The 21,205-nt window shown below is 43.9% G+C and overlaps 1 protein-coding gene across 1 annotated transcript in view; it reads right to left on the bottom strand.

Annotated features, from left to right (window-relative positions):
* LOC142584774 (thiol S-methyltransferase TMT1B-like) overlaps positions 1-21,205 on the bottom strand; it is a 58,963-nt gene that overhangs the window by 6,417 nt on the left and 31,341 nt on the right. The window contains exon 3 of the mRNA XM_075695023.1: positions 13,172-13,321. Within this exon, the coding sequence (XP_075551138.1) occupies positions 13,172-13,321 (150 nt within the window). The remainder of the gene's footprint in view (positions 1-13,171; positions 13,322-21,205) is intronic.

Raw genomic sequence — 21,205 nt, 5'->3', positions numbered from 1 at the left:
ATATACTGAGCAATACTTGTTTACGAAAGTAAATACGAAATTTGGTGAGGCATTATGTGTACAGATGTATTGAACTGCTAAAAGATCGTGCAACTGCAGAACTCCAGTAATACGAGGAACGATGGTTTATTATGTGGTCTACATTTATGCTTAATCCTACCGTGCACTGCGCATGCCAATTACTTACCATTTGTACACGATGCAACTGCACCGGAAACAATATGCGACTTGAGGCGACTTGAGGAATATGAGGCTTGGCAGTGGTGACCACGCTGCTTGGCGCTCAACTAAAGGTTACTGCTTGTGCTTACTACGGATCGCCGTTTCTGCTGGAGTTGCATTCCGACGCTTTGGAAAGAAGCGGTCTTCGTCACGTGCACCGCCGTGGTCAGCGAAAGCACGGAAGACGTAGCTTTTGGACTCGCTGCCACCACGACGCGTGGTGCCTTTCTACAGCTCTGGGGAATATCTCGGCATCTTGCGATACCGCCTTCGCTATAAATGCAGACTGCCAGCCACCCGTCCTTTCACTTGGCAGTGGTGACCACGCTGCTTGATCCCCACTGCAAAGATTACTTCTTGTTCTTACTACAGGTTAGTGCCCATTGTACATATAGATTTGCATTTCTATTCATACAGTGTCGTCGCCACTGCCAAGTTTGAGTGTGTATTCGCTTGTTTCGCGCATCAGTTGCAGTATGTTAGGATTGCCGATATGGCTAAGGTACTCGCAAAGCTGAAGGAAGAGATAAAACCTGAATTGCTCAACGAAATTAAACAAGAATTCAAAACTTTCAAACATTCCTCGGAACGTGACCTTAGGAACGAGATCCGGGAGGTGCGCAATGAGCAACGCCAAATGAGTAAGAGTATTCACGTTTTGCATGAGTCGATCGAGGAAATGAGACAAAAGCTTGATTCTGAGCTCTCAAAGAATGAAAGTCAGGCAAAGGAAAATGAGAAACTGCGCGCTAATTGTGCCGCTCTGGAAAAGAAAGCAGCTGAACTTGAAAGGCGACTCACGCATTCGGAGCAGTACTCACGAAACGCTAATCTGGAAATACAGGGCGTCGTAAAGGAAGACAATGAGGACCTTGCTACTATTTTGTCTGATATAGGCACTGCAATCCATGAGCCAATCAGTTCATCTGACGTTGAGTGTTGTCACCGTGTTCCCACATCCAACCCGGATAAAACAAACATTGTCATTCAGTTTAAATCTAGAGCTAAACGTGACGCCACCTTGAAAAAAGCAAAGAAGACAAGAATCACGAACAGAGACGTACGATTTACGTGAGCGTTTACGTGACGTACGTTTACGTGAGCGAACATTTGTGCCCAGCGCTAAAGAGGCTGCTTGACATGGCAGGGAAAACAAAATATGACCATAAATGGAATTCTGTGTGCACCAGAAGCGGGAAAATCTTTGCAAGTAAAAATGATACCTCTGATGCTGTGCAAATATCGGAGAAACGAGATCTTGCAAGGATTACGTCTGCTGTTTCTGCCGTGGCTGGGGACGCTCAGTAAAAATTGCCATGGAATATCACGATTTCATCTTGCCGCAACCTTTACAATTACAATCTAACTCTAGCATTTCTGTTCTACACTTGAATGCTCGATCTGCAGTCAACAAACATGGAATTATTACTAACGTTTTAAATCGCTTTTCTTTCAAGTTCGATATCATTATGCTAACCGAAACATGGTATCACGACAGCAGTGCTCGGCTGTACCTTGATGGCTATACTGATTGCGTTTTAAATCGAACTGATAGGCGAGGAGTGGGTGTAGCAGTCTAGGTCTCGTGGGGATGGAACTGTGAAGAAATATCAGAATTTTGTAAAAGAACAAACGACTATGAAATTTTAATGCTTAAACATTACGCCGATATAATTTCGGTCGTATATCGCCCGCCAAATGGAAATATTTTTGGCATTCTAAATTTCTTTGATAATTTACTGGAATATGTTTTTGCTAACGAATTTGGACTTGTCTGCGGGGCAGACACAAACATAAGTTTTCTTGAAAATACTGCTGCCACACTGGATTTTACTAATAGACTTAGCTGTGCGGGATTTGTAAACCTAATTAGCACACCAACTCGTGTTACGTTGTCTTCGTCTACATGTCTTGAAATTCTTATCACGAATATTGACACTGTCGTTGAGCATACTGGAACAGTAACGTCGGACGTGAGTGATCATTGTCCTGTGTTCAAGACATATAAAGTCAATGTGAGAAAAAGTTGTTCAAAGTTAAATGTGTCTACTATACAAGATATAAGCGATAAAAATATGGATCTTTTTAAACGCACAGTTTGCAATTATGACTGGCCTTTCCTATACAAAATAAGTGATGTAAATGTCGCGTATTCCAAGTTTATTTAAGCGTTTATACAAATCTACAGCACACATTTTCCATTCGAAAAGATTAATCAATCCAAAAAGATAAGAAAACCCTGGATTAATTACACAGGAACTTTAAAAATTATAAAACGCAAAGAGTAACTGTACCATAGATTTCTTACAACACGCTCACCTGAAACGCTGATACTGTTTAAAAAGCAGAGAAACAAACTAAATACGGAACTTAGACACACTAAGAATGGTTATCATGAGCATCTGTTTGCAAACGCCGCTGGTAAACATCCTGAAACCTTCAGGAGCATTAACAATAAGGCTCTGGGCCGTGCAAAGCATTCTACCTTAGCAGACAAGACAATCTATAATAATAATGAAATTTCAGGTTTAGCACTTGCAAACAATTTCAGTAAGTACTTTGCAAGTATAACCGTGCGACAGCAAACTCGGCGTCATACGTCATCGTTTCTTTCCGTTTCGAACAGCTTAATTTTAAATCCCACTAGTGAATCTGAAGTATTTAGCACTATCATGAACCTTAAGTATAGTAAAGCTCTTGACATTGATGATATCCAAACAAAACCTATAAAGTATGTTTAAGAATACATTAGTTCCGCTTAAACGCATACTTTTAATCTAGCTTTACAGTCTGGGGTGTTTCCAGAAAAGATGAAAATGAGTAGGGTAACTAATTTTTAATGGAGGCAACAGAAACGATGTGTAAAATTACAGAGTCATCTCAATCATTCCTATATTTTCCAAATGATTAGAAACGATTATTTTTTCGCGCTTATCAAACTTTTTCGACAGAAAAAACGTTCTATCTAGTGCTCTGTTCCGTTTTCGTAAAGGCAGGTCAACAGAAACGGCTTGGCTCACACTCAAGGAACATGTACTAAAACACATAGAAAGAAACCTCTTCACATTGGCACTATTCATTGATTTCAGTAAGGCATTTGATTGCATAAATCATAAAATCTTGTTATGAAAATTATCACAGAATGGGGGGGGGGGGGCATTAGAGGTACTCCTTTAGCATTATTTGACTCTTACCTTACTAATCGAAAACAATCAGTATGCATAAAACACGAGAAGTCAAGTTTTGTTCCTTTACTAAATGGCGTCTCACAAGGAAGCGCACTAGGTCATATGCTTTTAACCTCTACATTAACGACATAAATAATATTGATACAACTGTAAAATTTATCGTGTATGCCGATGACACTAATCGTTTCATTTCTGGTCCGAATTCACAAGAAATAATGGAAAAATGCAACTATGTACTCACTAAGCTATCTTAATGGCCAGTCACTAATTGCCTAAAAATAAACCCTACGAAAACTAAAGTAACGTTATTTCACGCAAAAAAATAAAGTTTTTATTTATTTATTTATTTATTTATTTATTTATATTTATTTATTATACCGTCAGGGCCAAAGGCATTACAGAGGGGAGTGGGCAATATAGGTTACAAAGACAATAAATACAATACAGTGAATTTTGTTAGAACATTATTTCAACATTCTCGAAAATAAACAAAGGTTGTTAGTGCATCACGAAACCGTTGATATATCTTCAATGGCTGCAATATCGCGAAGGAGGCGGTTCTCTTCGGCAGATGTCTGGGGAACTTAGGAGTGAAAACAAGCTTTAGTATTGCATTTTTTATGCCAACCTTGTGCCGATGATCAATGCGATAGCAGATGTATTCCGGCGGTGAAATAAAATCGTCGTGTAGCGTGACGTGATGATATACCTTGTGGAATATAGTGAGGCGACTGATTTTCCGGCAAGATTTTAAAGATGGGAGAGAAAGGTTAGTTCTCATGGTTGTGATACTTTTAGTACGGTTGTAATTTGAAAAGATGAAGCGAACGGAGTTATTTTGTATAAGTTAGAGAGAAGATAAAAGATTTTCATGCCCAGGGTCCCATATAGATGACGCGTATTCAAGTTTAGGTCGTATTAGTGATTTATAAAGTAGGAGTTTTAAGGGCGATGGTGCAGCAGAGAAGTTGCGCCGTAAATAACCTAACATGCGATTAGCGTTATTGGTAACGTAATCAGTATGGTCATTCCATGTTAAGTTTTGTGATATATGTACACCTAGTTATTTATATGATGCGACGGAATCAAGCGGAATGCCATCAAGACAATAAGAAGGCCATAATAAGAGACAATAATAAGAGCGGCGAGAAACGCGCAATGAACTTACATTTCTTAATATTTAATTCCATTTTCCAAGTTTTGCACCAGTTAGAGACCAAGTTAAGATTCGTCTGGAGAGTATTAATGTCGTTGAGGTTACGTATTTCTCGGAAAATTACACAGTCGTCAACAAAAAGGTGGTTGGCAGAAGATAGGGTGGACGGAAGTTCATTAATACAAATTAAAATAGAAGTTATCCTAGCACCGATCCTTGTGGTACACTAGACAGCACGTTACTAAGCGGTGAGGTTGTGCCATTAGTGAACACAAACTGACAGCGGTTGATAAGGAAAGATTGAATCCATCTAAAGACACGTGGATCGAGATTAAGATGACTTAATTTTTAAAGCAAAAATTGATGGCACACTTTATCAAAAGCTTTCGCGATATCTAAAAAGGTGCAATCGGAGCAAGATGACTGGTCATGAATGCAATGTAATTTAACAGTGAATGAAAGTAACTGCGTTTCGCAGCAATATGTTTGACGCAAACCAGGTTGCGCAGAAGAATAAAGAGTTATAATCAAGAAAGATGGCGATGTTTTTAAAAATTATATGTTCTAGTAATTAGCAGCATGTGGGGGGAAAGTGTATGAAATGGGACGATAATTTTGAGGCAAATGCTTATTACCGGATTTGTGAAGTGGAACCACCTTCCTGATTTTCCAGTCGTTAGGGAGGCTTGATGAATCGAGCGACTGCTGGAACAGTTTTGTTAGTATAATTGAACTATAAGCGCATGTACTTTTCAGGAATTTAGAACTAATTTCATCACACCCCGGAGATGAATCGTGCTTTAAAGAGTCGATTCATTTAGCAATGCCAGGATCATCAATAGTTATTGGTTACATAATGGAAAATCTGTGGTGCGGCATATCTGGAAGATCAACTGTCGAGCTTGAGGAAAAGCTTTCAGTGAATGTTCTATTCAGTGTGGAAGTACAAAGATTATTTGGGATTATGTTGCCGGAGGTATCTTGCAATGTAATTAAAGGGTCGTGTGCAGGGTGTATAATGCGCCAGGACCTTTTTAACATTGGTTTTCAATATAGGTGGTAAAATAGAAGAAAAGAAGTTGTTCTTTGCAAATTTGAGGGTTTTCACGTATGTGTCTCAAGCAGTCTGGTATGTCGACCATCGCTCAATAGAAGGTGGAAGCTTGGCAAGACGGAACAAACGCCGCTTTATGTTAGTCGTCTGATGTATGAATTGTACCAGGGTGCTTGAGGGTTATAGGTGACGACGCGCTTAGGGATATATTTGTCTGATTTTTGGTCTACCTTCGCTTTGAACAGTAGCCAATTTTCTTCGACAGAGCGAGTATTGAAATTAACAAGAAAATGATCAATAAATTCAGATAGTTCATTATTAATAGCGGCAAAGGTAGCCCGTTTGTAATCTAGGATGGATTTTTTTATTTTATTTGTTTTAGGACGTGGCGTATTGATGACGAAATTAAGCAGAAGATGATCACTGATACCTGGCAGATATATAACTTTATAGCTAGCTCTGGATGTGTGGTTATGATTAAATCTACAGTATTTGCAGTACTTGTTACAGTCCTAGTGGCTTGTGTTACCAACTGTGTTAGCGTAAACAATGTACATAGATCTAAGAAATCTTTAGCTTGTAACAAGGGCGGCGATGAATAACGCGGATAGCAGTTCACAAGATACTTCGAAAGTTAAAGCCTCCGAGTATAAACAGTGGTGATGTAAGATAGCGTGTACGAACCAAGTTTAGAGCATATCATGGAGTTCGTTAGTAAATGTGGACGAATAGGATGGAGAGTGGTAGCATACACCAATAATTATTTTCAGATGATCGATGACTACCAAAGCGAAAACTAGCTCCAACTCGCTGCAGATTTGAATGCATGCATGATATTACTAGTAATCAAACTGCAGTGTGTGCTGGTAAAGAACTGCAAATTGTGGATGAAAATGAAATATTAGGCGTCACTTTTTCTTTGCACCATACTTGGGCTTGGAATAAACATATTCAAAATATCTGCACTGAAATATCTGCTATCACAGGCGTTCTGTCTCGATGTCGGCGTCTTCTTCCTAGCCAAAGCAAAACTGAACATTTATTATGCCTTATTTTCTTCCCATATAAGTTACTGTAGCTTACTGTGGGCGACTACAGGAAAGACAAATATTATCAAAATCCTTTCTTTACAAAAGAAAATGATTCGGCACATTGACAATATCGGTTATCTAGAGACAACGCGGCCAGCGTTTTTAAAGCATAAAATTATAAAAATAGAATATTTCTACACTTTTTGCCTTCTAAATTCATTTTATTTCTCAAATACGGCCTTCAAAAATTTCCTGGTGTCTAGTGCATCTTTGGCACCAAAATTAAATTCTTCCAATACAAGAAATAGAAATAGTATGTTCCATGGTTTCGTAATAAATATAGCCTACAGTCATTAAAACATAATCTAACACATATTTTAAATAAATATAAAGGTACATATACTTCTTCATCGAAGAAACTGCGAATGGATTTTGCTAAGATGTGACGATTGATTGTTTATCGTTCTTCAGAGACAACTGTACGTGTTACTGATTTTGTAAACCATACACATGTATTTCTATCTTCTGGTGTATCGAATGTTTCTTTTTTTTAGTCTGTAATATCTAGTCTCTATATTAGAGCGAATTGTGTTAGCTTTGTTAGTAACCTTTACACACATACTTCCATTTTTCTAATGTATCAAATGTTTTTTCTCTTAGTCTCTATAATATTTTCGGTCTTGTTATTTTGCATTTATGTAATTAATTTATTCTGAGTGCCTAAGAATGCTACAATTTTGATGCAACCACCATGTATGCCTTGTAACGGACCATGAGCCTAGTCAAGCTGTTTTTCCAACAGCTTTTAACCTTTGGTATCCACCAGAACACTTGTAATTCTGGAAATAAAAAAAATGAATTGAGCCACACCCTTTCGGTATAGGCTCAAGGTATTACGATTATCTTTTATAACCTCTCCACAAAGAAAACCTATGGATTCTCAAGGGCTGTTACGACGTCAGTCATGAAAGACACCAATAATTTGCTCATAGGATGCACCACATAAAGACCGCTTGGTTTTCCACAAGGGGGAAATTACGTGTATTATCAAATGACTTGCTGTTTTGAAACTGATGTTGATATACGTCATGTATTGGTTTTCTGATAAATTTATGATTGCAGGGAGACAGTTTGCGCCTGACAACGAAATTCCACAATTGTTTTCACAAAAAGCTTTGCACGCGATTTCTTTGTGACCCTAGAGAATTGGAAGACAGCAAATTGTATACGTTAGTTTCTAATAACTTCTGGTGGAGCACTCTGCCATTTCTTACAGACAAGTGCATAGCCATAACGTTATTTCAGCGGATGTGCCTTCCTTATCAGCCACGTGTACGGAGAAAACATAGTCTATAGTTTGTTTTAAATGGTGCGCAGTCTTTTATTCATGTCACATCAAGTGTACCTCAAGGATAGGGCATGCCATAGAGTTTCATACAATAATTACTAGAGGGAACTCTGGTACTGCTGTCGTTCTACCATGGTAATGATGAGAGGTACATGGATTTGTCTGATCTTTGTCCTTGTGGATTCAGGCGTTCTTTTGGCTTTGCATATTACACTATCGAAATCTTACTGTCGTAACTTTCAGGGCAATCTATTCTGCTCTTTTCTAAGTCCAGAAGTCCCCCCGAACACGCACAATTTCTATCAATTACAACGACTGAGCTTGTCCAGGTGGCCAAATCTAAACGCGCCAAGCGTCTCAAGGCACTGGCATGCCCGCGATAAATTCATAAGGGCGTTTTGTTCGCTTGTCGACACATGCGTCCGAGGCTTAATGGTTTCAGTTTCAGGCTTCTGTGCTAGAGTTCCTGTTTTCGAATAATGCTGTGGAACAATTTTAATTATGTTTATTTAATTATTTCTTACGCAATACATTGGTGAAAATGACAAGTTTACAAAGTCACAAAGCCGTTTGAAAACAAAAAGACAAAAGCTTAGGCAAATCCATGCACTTCCCATAATTCCCATGCTGGTAGAACCGCTCTCATTGCAGCTCCCGTAGACACTAGCGCCATAGTTCCCTCTAGTAATTATTTTAAGAAACTCTACGGGTCCTACAGCCTTTTTTACTTTCGATCTAAATAGATGATAGCAAACGCTAATGTGTTCTGTGTATGAGGTCACGTGAACTGAATTGTCCGTTTTCACGCCACAAAATCCAGATTGTGTTATGAGGGGGGCTGCTGTAGGAGGCACCCGAATAATTTTGACCACTTGGGGTTCTTCTGCCTTCCCCAAAAGCAATACAAGAGTACTTTCACATCCTCCCCCCCACCCTTCATTTCAATGCGATAATCGCGGAGGCGATGAAATTCATGACCTTGTCTTCGGCAGCGCAACACCACACTCACTGAGACCCGCCACGGTTGCTTAGTAGTTTTGGCGTTTTGCCGCGAAGCACGGGCTCACTGGATCAAATCCCGGCCGCGGAAGCCGCATTTTGATGGATGCGGAATGAAAAAACCCCGTGTACCGTGAATTTGATGCATGGTACAGAACCTCAGACGGTAAAAATTAATTCGGAGTCCCTCGCTAACGTTTGCCTCATAATCATAGCCTGCTTCTCCAATGCGAACCCCACAAATTAATTTTACTTTTGAAGCCAGTGAGGCAGTTCGACGTTTTTAGATTCTGACTGATTCTGCCGCGAGAATTATCCTAAGAACAGTGGAACCAAGCAATGTTCAATACGCGGGAATCATACGGGCGCAGCCCTCCCAAAGTGCTTGAGGAACACTTTAACCTACCAGATCACAACTTGCTGGAACTTAAACTTCCGATCGTAAACGCAGACCTTTGTACCCGGAGAGAGGGATAAAATTACACCTGCTCAATAATACGAGTCGGCTCTTGTTTGCCCGAGGTACAGATGCACCTCATCCACACTTTGAAGAATCTCTTACCAAGAATTAGAATGGTTTCAAAAGAAGCTCTCGCTTACAAACATTAGAGCCTCTCTTTCCGTTCTTATCTCTGGTCAGAACAGGTCTATCCTTATATGCTACCCGAATTCTAATCCCACATTCAGCGCCGCCCCCGCCCCCCGGCCATTTTGTCGATTGAGTATGGGAAATGCGACATGCAGTGAACGAGTAAGCGATATCGGAAACCAATGCGAGATACAGTACAAGAGCATCTCCAGTGTTTTGGTATGCAATTCTCTAACTCTCTTCAAAATAACTCGGAAGTGATACAGGACATTCCCATGTTCCCGGAACTGCGCGATAGTAGTTCAGCTAAATTACTGTATTCAGCTTTCGTGGAAAGCTTTCGTGGAAAGTGAGAATTACGCAGGCAAAAGGGGTCTGAAAAAACTACTGCGTAAACTTTGCCTGCGTAATTCTCAGGCACTAGTTCAGTATTTGAGAGAGGAAAATCCTGGTGATTGTACTGCTTTTAGTATGGATATCGAAGACCTGTATTATTCCTTGCCGCATGACGGGTTGCTAAATTCCGTAAATGAGTGCATTAAAGAACAAGTGCAAGAGTCGGCTTTTATTGACAGATGCGGTGTTTCCACGGGAGCTTTTCTAGAAATTCTTTCAATGTACTTGAAGTCGACGCTGATTGGGTGGAGAGATGGCGTTATTCTGCAGAAATCAGGCATTTGTATTGGCTCAAAGGTTGCCCCTATTCTTAGCAACATTTACCTGAGTAAGGTTGACAACTGCTTAGAGAAAGCCTTAGGTGATAGTGTTATCAAGATATTTCGTTACGTTGATGATTACCTGATTTTCTGTAATAGGGAAGAATTCGATTCCGCTGCTACCTCTGTAAGTGAGCAATTTAAACTTTATGGGGGAGGATCAAAGTTTACCAAGGAATTTCCTCAGCGACGCGTAATTCAGTTTCTTGACATTTCCTTGATCTTCGAACAAAATCATGTTTGTTGACAGTACTCCCCAAGATCTTCGAAGCCGTTGCTAAACTTTCAATCCAAGCATTCTAATTTAGTAAAAAACGGAATTGCCATGTCGTGCCTTAAGTCTTTCCTCACCAGATCGTGCATGCACAAAATGAGCGCCAGTTTTAATGCGCAGGTCCGGCGTCTATTAGAAGCAGGGTATCCTAGTGTAGCGGTGGCCACTGTGGCTGAGCGCCTAAAGAAGTCGGTTTCGAGAGGGACGGACGTGATTACAGAAAGCAGTAATAGCAAAAAAAGAGTAGTAGCTATTCCGTATATTCATTCAGTGTCGCACAGGCTTAAAAAAGTTGCTAGTAGATATGATGCTAATGTTGCTTTCACTGCTCCCAATAAGCTAGGTAAGATATGCGCTGCCGTACAGAATAAAAAGGAGCGGCTAAAAGGCAAAAAACGAACAGATATTTGTCCAGTGAAGCACAATAAGAACAACTGTTTTACTGACTGTCGTATGGGTGTGGTTTATAAAATTCCCCTTAGCTGTGGCCAGTTCTACGTAGGGCAAACGGGACGGTGTATCAATCAGAGGCTAATGGAACGTAAAAGGTCGTTAACCGGTGGATCGCCTTCTAATCTTTCGCTTCATTGCCGAGATTGTAACTGCACGCCAGAGTTAGATGAATGCGCGATATTGTACAGGCATAAGAATGAAGATACGCGTCTTATGGTAGAGGCATGGCATATCTATAATGGTGGAAGTGCGTGCGTGAGTCAGCCTTCGATTACTTTACATAAGGAAGAGATTAAGTACCTTAACAGTTATCTCTCACGTAGGCCGGCACGTTTACCCGATTGACAAGTGGTGTTACCATTCCTGAGCATGCGCAGATGAGTTTTGTGCCTTTCTTCTTTTTTCGCCTCAGTGCCCCCTTCAGTTGATAGTCGGCGTTCGTGTTGTCCACTTCTCTACTCTTGTGTCCTGTCTGCACGCCTCACTTCTATTTTGCATAATGAATACTTACCAACTAGCTCAGCTTTCTGTCGTTCTAAGTGACACCATTTTGGTCTCGGCCGTTCTGTCGTCACTGACGAGAAAAGCAGCCGAGAATAGAGCCGCCAATGACGCCACCTTGTACGGAGATTCTTTGATGCCCCACATTCGCCTCTGTGAACACAAATACTAAATATGCAGAAAGCGTTGACAATGGTGGTTATTGTAAGGGAATTGTTTATTGATGCGGGCCTTGATACTTTCACTTGTTATTTCCTTTCATAATTATGTATAGAAAACAACTGTTAATCATCACATCTACAGCGATAGTAATTACCAAGCGCTCCACCAGAACCTCAAATCCACAGACGCGCCGAAACTCTCGCGCTACAGCACAGCGGATTAACGACATACGTTCCCCTCAGTTCTTTTCCGCGAAATCACGTGGGCTTTGCTTCAGTGCCTTTGTCTCGTCATTGAAAGTACGACCACAGACCACCACGAAAACAAGCGGAATATTCAGCGAATGTTATTCAATTTTAAAGCTGCCTTTACGACGAAGAACACGAGATTACGCTTGCTTTCTCGAAACGCAAAGGGGGTGCTGCCTCTTGAACTTGCTCAAGTATTTTCGCAATAATAACGTGTTTCTCTCTCGTAACATAACCGTCGGTGATAAGAGCCCACATGGAAAGCACGCCTTCGGGTCTGCTGATAAAAGTCACCGTGATTGGCTGACAGATTTGAGGCGTCACACGCCGACAGTGCAAGTGTACATTACAAAAACAATTGCAGTTATACAAGTATCACGTGTTTGTTAGCCTATCTTCGGGTGCTAGCGCAAGTATTCTACAAAAATAGGGCTGAACTTTAAAAGGTGGCGATATTTTAAACGTAGTTGCGTTTTACTTGCAATTATTGGTGGAGCGTTTAGCGCTATGACTGCGTCGTTATAAGCTTTCCACAATATCAGCCATATTTGACGGCAAACAATACTGCTGTGTATAGAGAGGGAAATCGCTTATTGGAAACTGCATCAGTCGGATGAGCTGCGTGGTGAAAGTCAAGGTTCCGCGGCTACCTTGGCGCATGTTAACGTGGGCCATTGTTAAGCAAATGTGGCAGATCGCATTCTTGATCATCCCACTATTCTGTGCTTCACGGTCAAGAGCAGTTAATTGGGACACTTAATGCCGATTATTCAGTAAGGTCTCCGAAATTCTTTTTTTTTCTCTAGTTCTTCTACACGTTAAAATGAACTTTGCCAGAACATTAGCTCACCGTTATTACGTCATAGTTTTTGCCTGTTGCCACCTGTTATCGCGCTAAGAAACTGTTGTGGTGAACATCAAGCTAGAGAAGCTTTGTCGATCCAAAACTGACCCTCTTTCTACCATGAGAAAATATGAGGCTTTTAAATGTAGCCTTATGAAATAAAGCCACATGTTTCATATACTTGTGTCGGTGCCCTTCATGATATGCGACCTAACAAAAAGAAACGCATGATGCCATATAAACAAATACAAACAGTGGGATTATGATAAGCGTTAATATCGGTATTTTTACCAGGCATTAATTGCTAACACAACCTAACAAAAATAAAAGTGGACACGAAAGCTACACGTATGTTTTATTAGCCGAGTAAGGATAAACGCTGTCACCTTTCTGAGAACACGCTTGCACTCATCCAGAAGCTTGCGGCCGTCTTGCGCTGAGCAGAGCACGTAGGTTAGGAGCACCGCATCAAAGTGGCCGTCCGGTAGCATGTCCATGTTCTCACCATATCCACATATGGAACGTTCCAGCTGCACCTGCGTAGAGATGTTTCCGTTAGCTCTCAGAGTAGCTATAAGCTTGTGTGAGTATAGTTTGTTTAGAATTTAGTTCAGAGGTTTCCACCAATCTATACCAGTTGTATTAGTGGGCTGAATCACAAAGCAGTTTGTGCCGCAGTTTTTGGAAGGATATGTACGCGTTAGATGACGGCGCATGCGGGCTCATTTTCTCCTGGAAGAAGAAAACATGTGCAACCAGCAAATTTCAAGGTTTGTTGCGAATTTGTCCTTGCAGCTACGCGCCATTATTTTACGCGGGACGGAAATCAACGCTGCATGAAAAAAAAGGACCTGTTTATTAAAGCTTGCAGCAGCTAACCAATAATCAGCGTGGCGTCTTTGCTCACAAACAAGTGGCCGTCATCGCAGGCCATTGTCATCAATGTGCCCCGGTCCTTAGGCGCACAAACCGTGTAAATATTGTGCGCACCCCGTGTAATTATGTGCGCACCCCACGTGGCAATGACACAACACGTCTCAACCCAGGTATCCTGAAGCATTCTCTGAAGGTTTGAAGGAAATATGAATGTATGAGCACTACTCAAATAAGAATGTGTACAGAAACCATAAGCAACATAGTGACGGAACAGAGCACTGGCAGCGTCACAGTTTTTATTTCAATATTGTCAAGCTGTAAAGTGTGGCATAAAAACAGTATAACGGTGCTGCCATCTGATTCAGTGCAGACATATTTTTACACTTAGTTTACAGGTGTTGCCGAAGGCACGATGAGTATTTGTAAACATGCATTGGCAGTTTAACTAAGTTGGCTCATTACGTGTGAAAAAAGAGCACGCTACCGTTAGCGTCAGTGCTATCTTTAGCTCTGCGTGTTGGAAAAGTCCAGTTTTTCAAAAATTGCAGCTTGGCTACACCAGCCGTTTCATAATGTTTTCCGCCAGCAAATGGTCTTTCCTTACGTATTTGACGACTGTCAATCAGGGCAGCATTCATTTACCACAAAATGTCTTCTAAGGAACACCGAGTAACCAACAATATATACACAACTACGAAAATCTACAGGATGTATTATAGCAGAAAATGTAATACACTGAAAACTATTCCATTTTCTAACCAAGCTTCCCTACCGCAGAGGCTGCGCGAGCTCAGTACTATATTAATAAACAAAGTAGTCACAAACGTGTTTGCGACTATGTGACTTTCAAATGTTCTTTACCGATGGAAGAAGAGTACATTTCGACAGTACGGAAAAGACGGTAAAATATTCTCCTTTACTGTTCGTGTTAACAACACGCAGTGAACGCGCACCATCGAAGCCGGTCCAACTGAAGCTGGGGTGAGCCGGCTACAGCAATCGGCGCCACTGTACAAGGGACGCAAAGCGTACATTTGGGACCAATGCATTTTGTGCCTGTAAGTACAGGTGACGGAGGAACGAAATACGTCGCTACTACTGACGGTCGCAAGCTTCAGATGCCGAAGAGCACTCGCACGCCAGCGCCCCCTCCCCTCTCTTCAACCACACGTGCCCCTCAAAGGGTCAGTCTGCGTGCGGCGACGAAGGCGCCCGTTAACTCTGTTGCGGCAGCAGCTGCATTTAGCTTAGAAATTCCGAAAATGAAAAATCGTGAAAGTGCAAAAAAAAAAACACACCTTTGTTTAAAAAAGCAATTATGCGTTTCGAGATTCACGGTTGCTGCAGTGACCATGTAAAAAATTGTTGCTTGTTTCATTGCTAGATTTAGCAGGGAATAAAGCCTTGACTCTATTGTTGTGACTCCTTGGTGTGTTACTGTGTTATTTTGACTGGTAATTTTGCACCTTATGCCTTGTCCGTGCAGCTTATTCCTTAGCAACATATAAAAAACACCAATAGATTGTGCATGCCGGGCACTTGAGCGCCGCACAGTCACGCTCTGGTACCCACACAGTCAGCTTCGTGATCTTTACGCAATGTTTGATTTACTGTTTTGTGCACGCACTAACGCGTCAAGCGTTTTTCAGTAGTTTCGTTTTCTACGCCCTTATTTCACGCCTACACAAAAATGAGGTCGCCCGACGAGCAGGGATAGATAGATCACAAGGATGCCACAGACGTGCCCATAGAGTTTATGGGCATGTGCCACTTGGTGTGACCTCCTGTACACCTAGAGGCCCGTCCCTACCTGCCTACCTGCAGGGAGCGAAGTCCTCTTGAATGCCGCCATTTGCCCGTCTGATTTATTACGTGATCGACAACGAGCGGCGACAGATAGAGCGTACCGGGTGAGCTGCGGCTTGCGGGAACAGTTTCCAGAACCGTGCAAGAGACGGAGCACTTGCATCTGAGGTGAAGCAAAGTCGTGGCCAGCAGGCTAAGTTCTCAGACCTGAGCACCGCGTACACATTGCCCGAGCCTGCCCACGTCTGCCTTACGCAACCAGGCTACAGAAGCCCAGTGTTTCTGAGACATAGATGTTTGAGTGCGCATTCCGCAGATGAGGCAATGTGTCCAATGGCTTTCCGAACTTCCATCGGGACTTTCACTTATTGTTTTAATCGCTCATTTTAGGGAGTTATTGCGTAGTATTTTGTTTCAAATTCTGTGATGAAAGTGAACGCTGCATATAAGGGTGGCGCAGGTATCGATATATATATATATATATATATATATATATATATATATATATATATATATATATATATATTCACCCGCGTATGTATTCTATGCAGACGACAACGAAGATAGGGACATTAACGGACTTCATCTAGTGGGTCAGTGAGTTTCGACGAGGAATAAAAAGTCGTGTCTCTGGTCTGTTTGCTTTTGAACAAGTTCTCCTGCGGTTCTTGAAGAACGTCTCCCTGTCTACTGTCCGCGTTGTGCTGCGACACTGGTGGAGGTGCTGCGCCTGATGCTCTGAACGCATGAGGCGCGGTCAGGCCGGGCTGACCACGCCTGATGCTCCGGCGTCCTTCTGAGAGTCGTTCACGCAGCCCGGGCGCGTTATCACCAGTTACGACACCCGTGTATCTCTTTAGTCATCGACTGCTAGGCCTTGCCCCGGAGTTCTCGCCACTTCAACCACCTCTCTCCAGGAGCTCCAAACATCTCACAATGGCCAAAACGAGCTCACAGCAAGCAACCCAAAGCAGCCGGTTTTCCTGTCCACAGCAAGTAACCGTTCTTCATGTTCTGGTTCCCGATAGCTATCGCGGTGCAGTTTTCGAAGACACTGAAGACTGGCTTGACAAGTGTGAACGCGTCGCACAGATTAATCAGCGGACTGAGCAGAAAAAGCGCCCCCACGTCTATTTCGCCCTTGACGACAGTGACCGTACTTGGTACGAGAAACACAAAGCTAGCCTAATGACATGGAATGACTTTCGTCAGAAAATCACGGATACTTTTGCGGGGCCGACCGACGCGACCGCGCCCAACAGATGATGAAGCTACGGGTACAACAACCTAATGAGTCGGTCAGAATGTTCGCCGAGGACATGGCCCACACCTTTCGTAGAGCCGACCCTGACATGACTGAAGAAATGACTAATGACTAATGACTGAAGAAAGAAAGTTGCGCTACCTCATGCGAGGTGTAAAAGAGCAGTTTTTCGTGGGGCTTCTGCGGAATCCACCAGTCACCGTCGCTTACTTTATCAAAGAGGCTACGGCTATTGAGCGGGCCGTTCATCAGGGATGCAGGCAGTACGATCGACTGTCCACGAGCACCACAATCAATGCCGCCGCAGTGACTGGCGAGTATCGGAACCCCTTGCGGGAATTGATCAGAGAACTCGTCAGAGAGGAAATTCAAAATATGCTGACACCGACAGTCAATAGAGCCGTAGCGTCAATCGCCGGAGTGGTGCGTGACAAAATCAGGCAGGGTTTACCGGCAGCCGATCTTCAAGATCACCAGCGTCCCATGACCTACGCAGCCGTTGTCCGATGTCCACCACCCGTTACAACCACACCGCCGTACGACCAGCCTCTGACAGTCGCTCCTTGGTCGCCGCCGCAAGAGGAGGCTTCGAGGCGCGCAACCATAACGCAGCTACAGTCATACCACCAGCGCCTTGTTCAACGCCGCAAAACGGCACTACGGGACGGCCGCAATTTCGGAGAACCGACACATGGCGCACTGTCGATAGGCGCCCACTCTGTTTTCAATGCGGAGGCACCGGCCACATTTCGCGTCGTTGCTGGCATCGCGACACATCATTTCGACCTTTTTGTCCATGGTCCTACGGCCGACGTGCAAATGACGACTCCATGCTACGCCGCGACGAAACTGCTTTTCAGGGACCTCCAATAGCGCACCCGAATTACGAATCCGTGCCACATGTTCCATCCGATTTCCATCCATGTTCTATCCGACTGGACGTACTTTTGGTGACCACCGAGGACGAACGTCGCCCAGCCCACGCCGGGGAAACTGAAGGCGACGATCTCTGAGGGTTGCAGGCCCACCGCATGACAATACAAATCCCCCAACACTCTCGCCGCAGAACGACGTGAAGCCGATAAACCCCGATACCGAAGAAATTGTGAGCGCCGACATTGACGTTTTGGTGGATGGACAGCCGGGGACAGCATTAGTCGGCACTGGTGCCGACTTCTCTATATTGAGTCAGGAACTCGTCCTCCGCCTGAAGAAAGTAAAGACGCCATGGACGGGACCTCACATAAGGACGGCAGGCGGGCAAATACTGATGCCTACTGGTAGATGTACTGCTAGGATTAGCATCCGGGATTCTTCTTTCGTGGCCGCTTTCATCGTTCTTCCTGTGTGCTGTAAATATTTGATTATAGGAATGAATTTCCTGAAAGAATATGGCGGCCTAATTACCATTCCGGGCCGCTTGGTGACGTTCTATAAGAGCCCGGTTTAGTCCATTGCTTATCGCCGCAACGCAGCTACTTTCGTCTAACAGAAGACGACGTCGTCATCCCACCTCGATCATGTACACTTGTATCGGTAGCTTGTGAGGCACCGTTTCATTGCGAGGGAGTTGCCGACCAAATAACCACTTTGTTGCTTACGCACGGTATCTCGGTAGCACGAGGAATCGTAAATGTCAACCACGGGTGCACGAACCTTTTACTAACCCATTTTTGCACACAGCGATGGTGCCTTCCAATGGGCACGGCTGTGGCTTATTTTGATGGTGTTGCTGATGTTCGCGGCTGCTGTTCACTACTCGATGAAGCGCGTACGCAAGACCCACCTCCTGCACATGACGTTAGCACTGCTTTGTCGCAGCGCGAACGACAGCGGCTTCTCACGCTATTGTCGAAGTTCAATGACTTTGCGTCGACGTCCAGCGTCCAACGGATACCTCTAACGAAGCATCGAAGACATTTACAGAGGATACGGCAAGACTATTTCACCGAGATCCTTATCGTGGGGCTCCCAGAGAACGTGAATCCATACAACAAGTGACAAAAATGCTGGAAGACGACGTGATCCAACGGTCAACGAGTCTCTGGGCATCTCCTGTAGTTCTAGTCAAGAAAAAAGACGGCAGCTTGCGTTTCTGCGTGGACTACTGAAAACTAAATAAGGTGACAAAGAAAGATGTGTACCCGCTTCGCCGTATAGGTGATTCATTCGACAGGCTTCGTCACACGCGTTACTAGTCTTCAATAGACTTCAAACGCGGATATTGGCAAATCGAGGTAGATCCGAGATACCATGAAAGAACTGCTTTTGTGACGCCAGGCGGCCTATACGCATTAAAAGGCTTGCCTTACGGTCTTTGCTCTGCCCCTGCTATGTTCCAACGCCTCATGGATACTGTTGTTTCGCGCCTGAAGTGGAACACCTGCTTAGTCCAACTTGGACGACGTCATCGTGTCCTCCGCAACGTTTTAAGAACACGTTGAACGGCTTGAATCGATTCTGCAGTCCATACGGTCCGTCGGCCTCATCCCGAAGCCGGAGAAGTGCCACTTTGGCTTCGCGGAACTAGAGTTTCTCGGTCACGGCGTCATCCACGCAGGTGTTCGCCCAGGTCCTGAGAAAATTGCCGCCGTAGCACAGTTTCCCGTACCATCCGATAAAAGGGCTGTCAGGCGCTTCGTGGGCCTCCGTGCCTATTACCGGCGGTTTAGTGAGGACTTTTCTCGCATTGCGTCGCCGTTAACTCGCCTGGCAAGAGACGACGTTGTTTTTGTATGGGCCTACGAAGAGCAAGGTGCATTCAACGACTAGCGGGAACGCTTCCAGACACCTCCAGTGCTTGCTCACTTTGATGAGACCGCTCTTTCATCGCTCCACACTGATGCCATCAATGTTGGCTTGGGAGCTGTTCTTGTGCAGCGGCAGGAGGGTAGAGAGTGAGTAGTTGCCTATGCTAGTAGAACATTCTCGCACACACAGGCTAATTACTCCACAACTGAGAAAGAATGCCTCACCGTAGTATGGGTGGTTCTGAAATTTCGCCCATATTTGTATGGCCACCGCTTAACAGTTGTCAGCGGCCAGCATTCACTGTGCTGGTTGACAAACCTTAAAGATCCTTCGAAACGACTGGCGCGTTCGAGCCTACGGCTGCAAGAGTTTGACATGGCTGTCGAGTACAAGTCGGGGGAAATGACATACGGAGGCTGACTGCTTGTCGCGATCGCCCATAAACTCATCTGCTCCACCCGAAGAAGACTCGGCATTTCTTTGTGTTCGGGACACATCCACCATTGCGCAACAACAACGGAACGGCCCTGAGTTGCTTGAACTCATCAATTACCTAGAGGGCAGATCTGCGAAGCCGCCTAGAGTTTTCGCAAGAGGACTGTTGTCGTTTTGTTTGCGGACCAAAGTCCTCTACAAAAGAAACTTTTCTTCGACCGGGTCTCTCTATCTGCTCGTCCTTCCTACAGCTTTTCGTACGGAAGTACTTCAAACCTGTCACAATGAGGCGACTTCTGGTCAGTTAGGCTACACGAGAACGTTGGCCCGAGTGCAGCACAGGTACTACTGGCCGAGACTTACCACCACTGCGAAACGTTACGTTCGCACTTGCCTAGACTGCCAGAAGCGCAAGTCGCCTCCGTGGAAACCAGCCGACCTTCTACAACCCGTCCAGGTTCCTCGAAGACCATTTGACCAAATCGGAATTGATATATTGGGTACACTTCCTACTTCTACTGCAAGGAATCAATTAATTATCGTCGCAACAGATTTTCTCACACGTTACGTTGAAACGAAGGCAATTCAGAGAAGCACAGCAGCCGCGCTTTTCCATTGAGCCCATTGTGTTGTGACACGGCGCCCCAACCGCAAGATACCAGCAAGATACCACGCACTATCAACAGATATATCCGCATCTGCAGAACAAAGTTCATGTATCTGTTGATGACGTACATGCGGATGCAGGCATGACAATATCTGTCATGAGCGTCAATTTTAAGAAGCTTCTTGGACTGAAAGTGACGCTTTCCTTAAGCCGTGGTGCGACATTCCGCGGTGTGAGCGGTGATGCGTTGTCTCCTGTGGGAGTCTGCACTGCGGACGTGTCTTTGAGTGGCAAGGTGTTTCCCACAGCATTGGCGTTTATGACACAATCCACGCATGACGTTATTTTGGGAATCGATCTTTTGCAGGAGTGTGGGCAAACTGTTGACGGTAGAAGTGGGCACCTTTCCCTCCGGGATAATTTCCCAGCTGCGCTCTTGGATAATTCATCACGGGATGAACGTACCTTTGTCGTCTCCGAGGACACGGTCGTTCCTGCATTTTATGCTGTGTGCGTTCGAGGAACCTCCTCTAGTAACGACCTTGCCATGTTTGATACCACGCTGGAACCGATTCAATAGATCTCTTATGTGAAAAATACGTTTTAGCTCCCCATCACGTGGTGTCTGTAGTCGAAGGACGCGCAAGTGTGTGGACCATCAACAGTTCAATGGAGCCTACA

The sequence above is a fragment of the Dermacentor variabilis genome, chromosome 6 (assembly GCF_050947875.1).
Source record: "Dermacentor variabilis isolate Ectoservices chromosome 6, ASM5094787v1, whole genome shotgun sequence".
In the NCBI taxonomy this organism is placed as follows: Eukaryota; Metazoa; Arthropoda; class Arachnida; order Ixodida; family Ixodidae; genus Dermacentor; species Dermacentor variabilis.
This window is presented reverse-complemented; position numbering and strand designations above follow the sequence as displayed.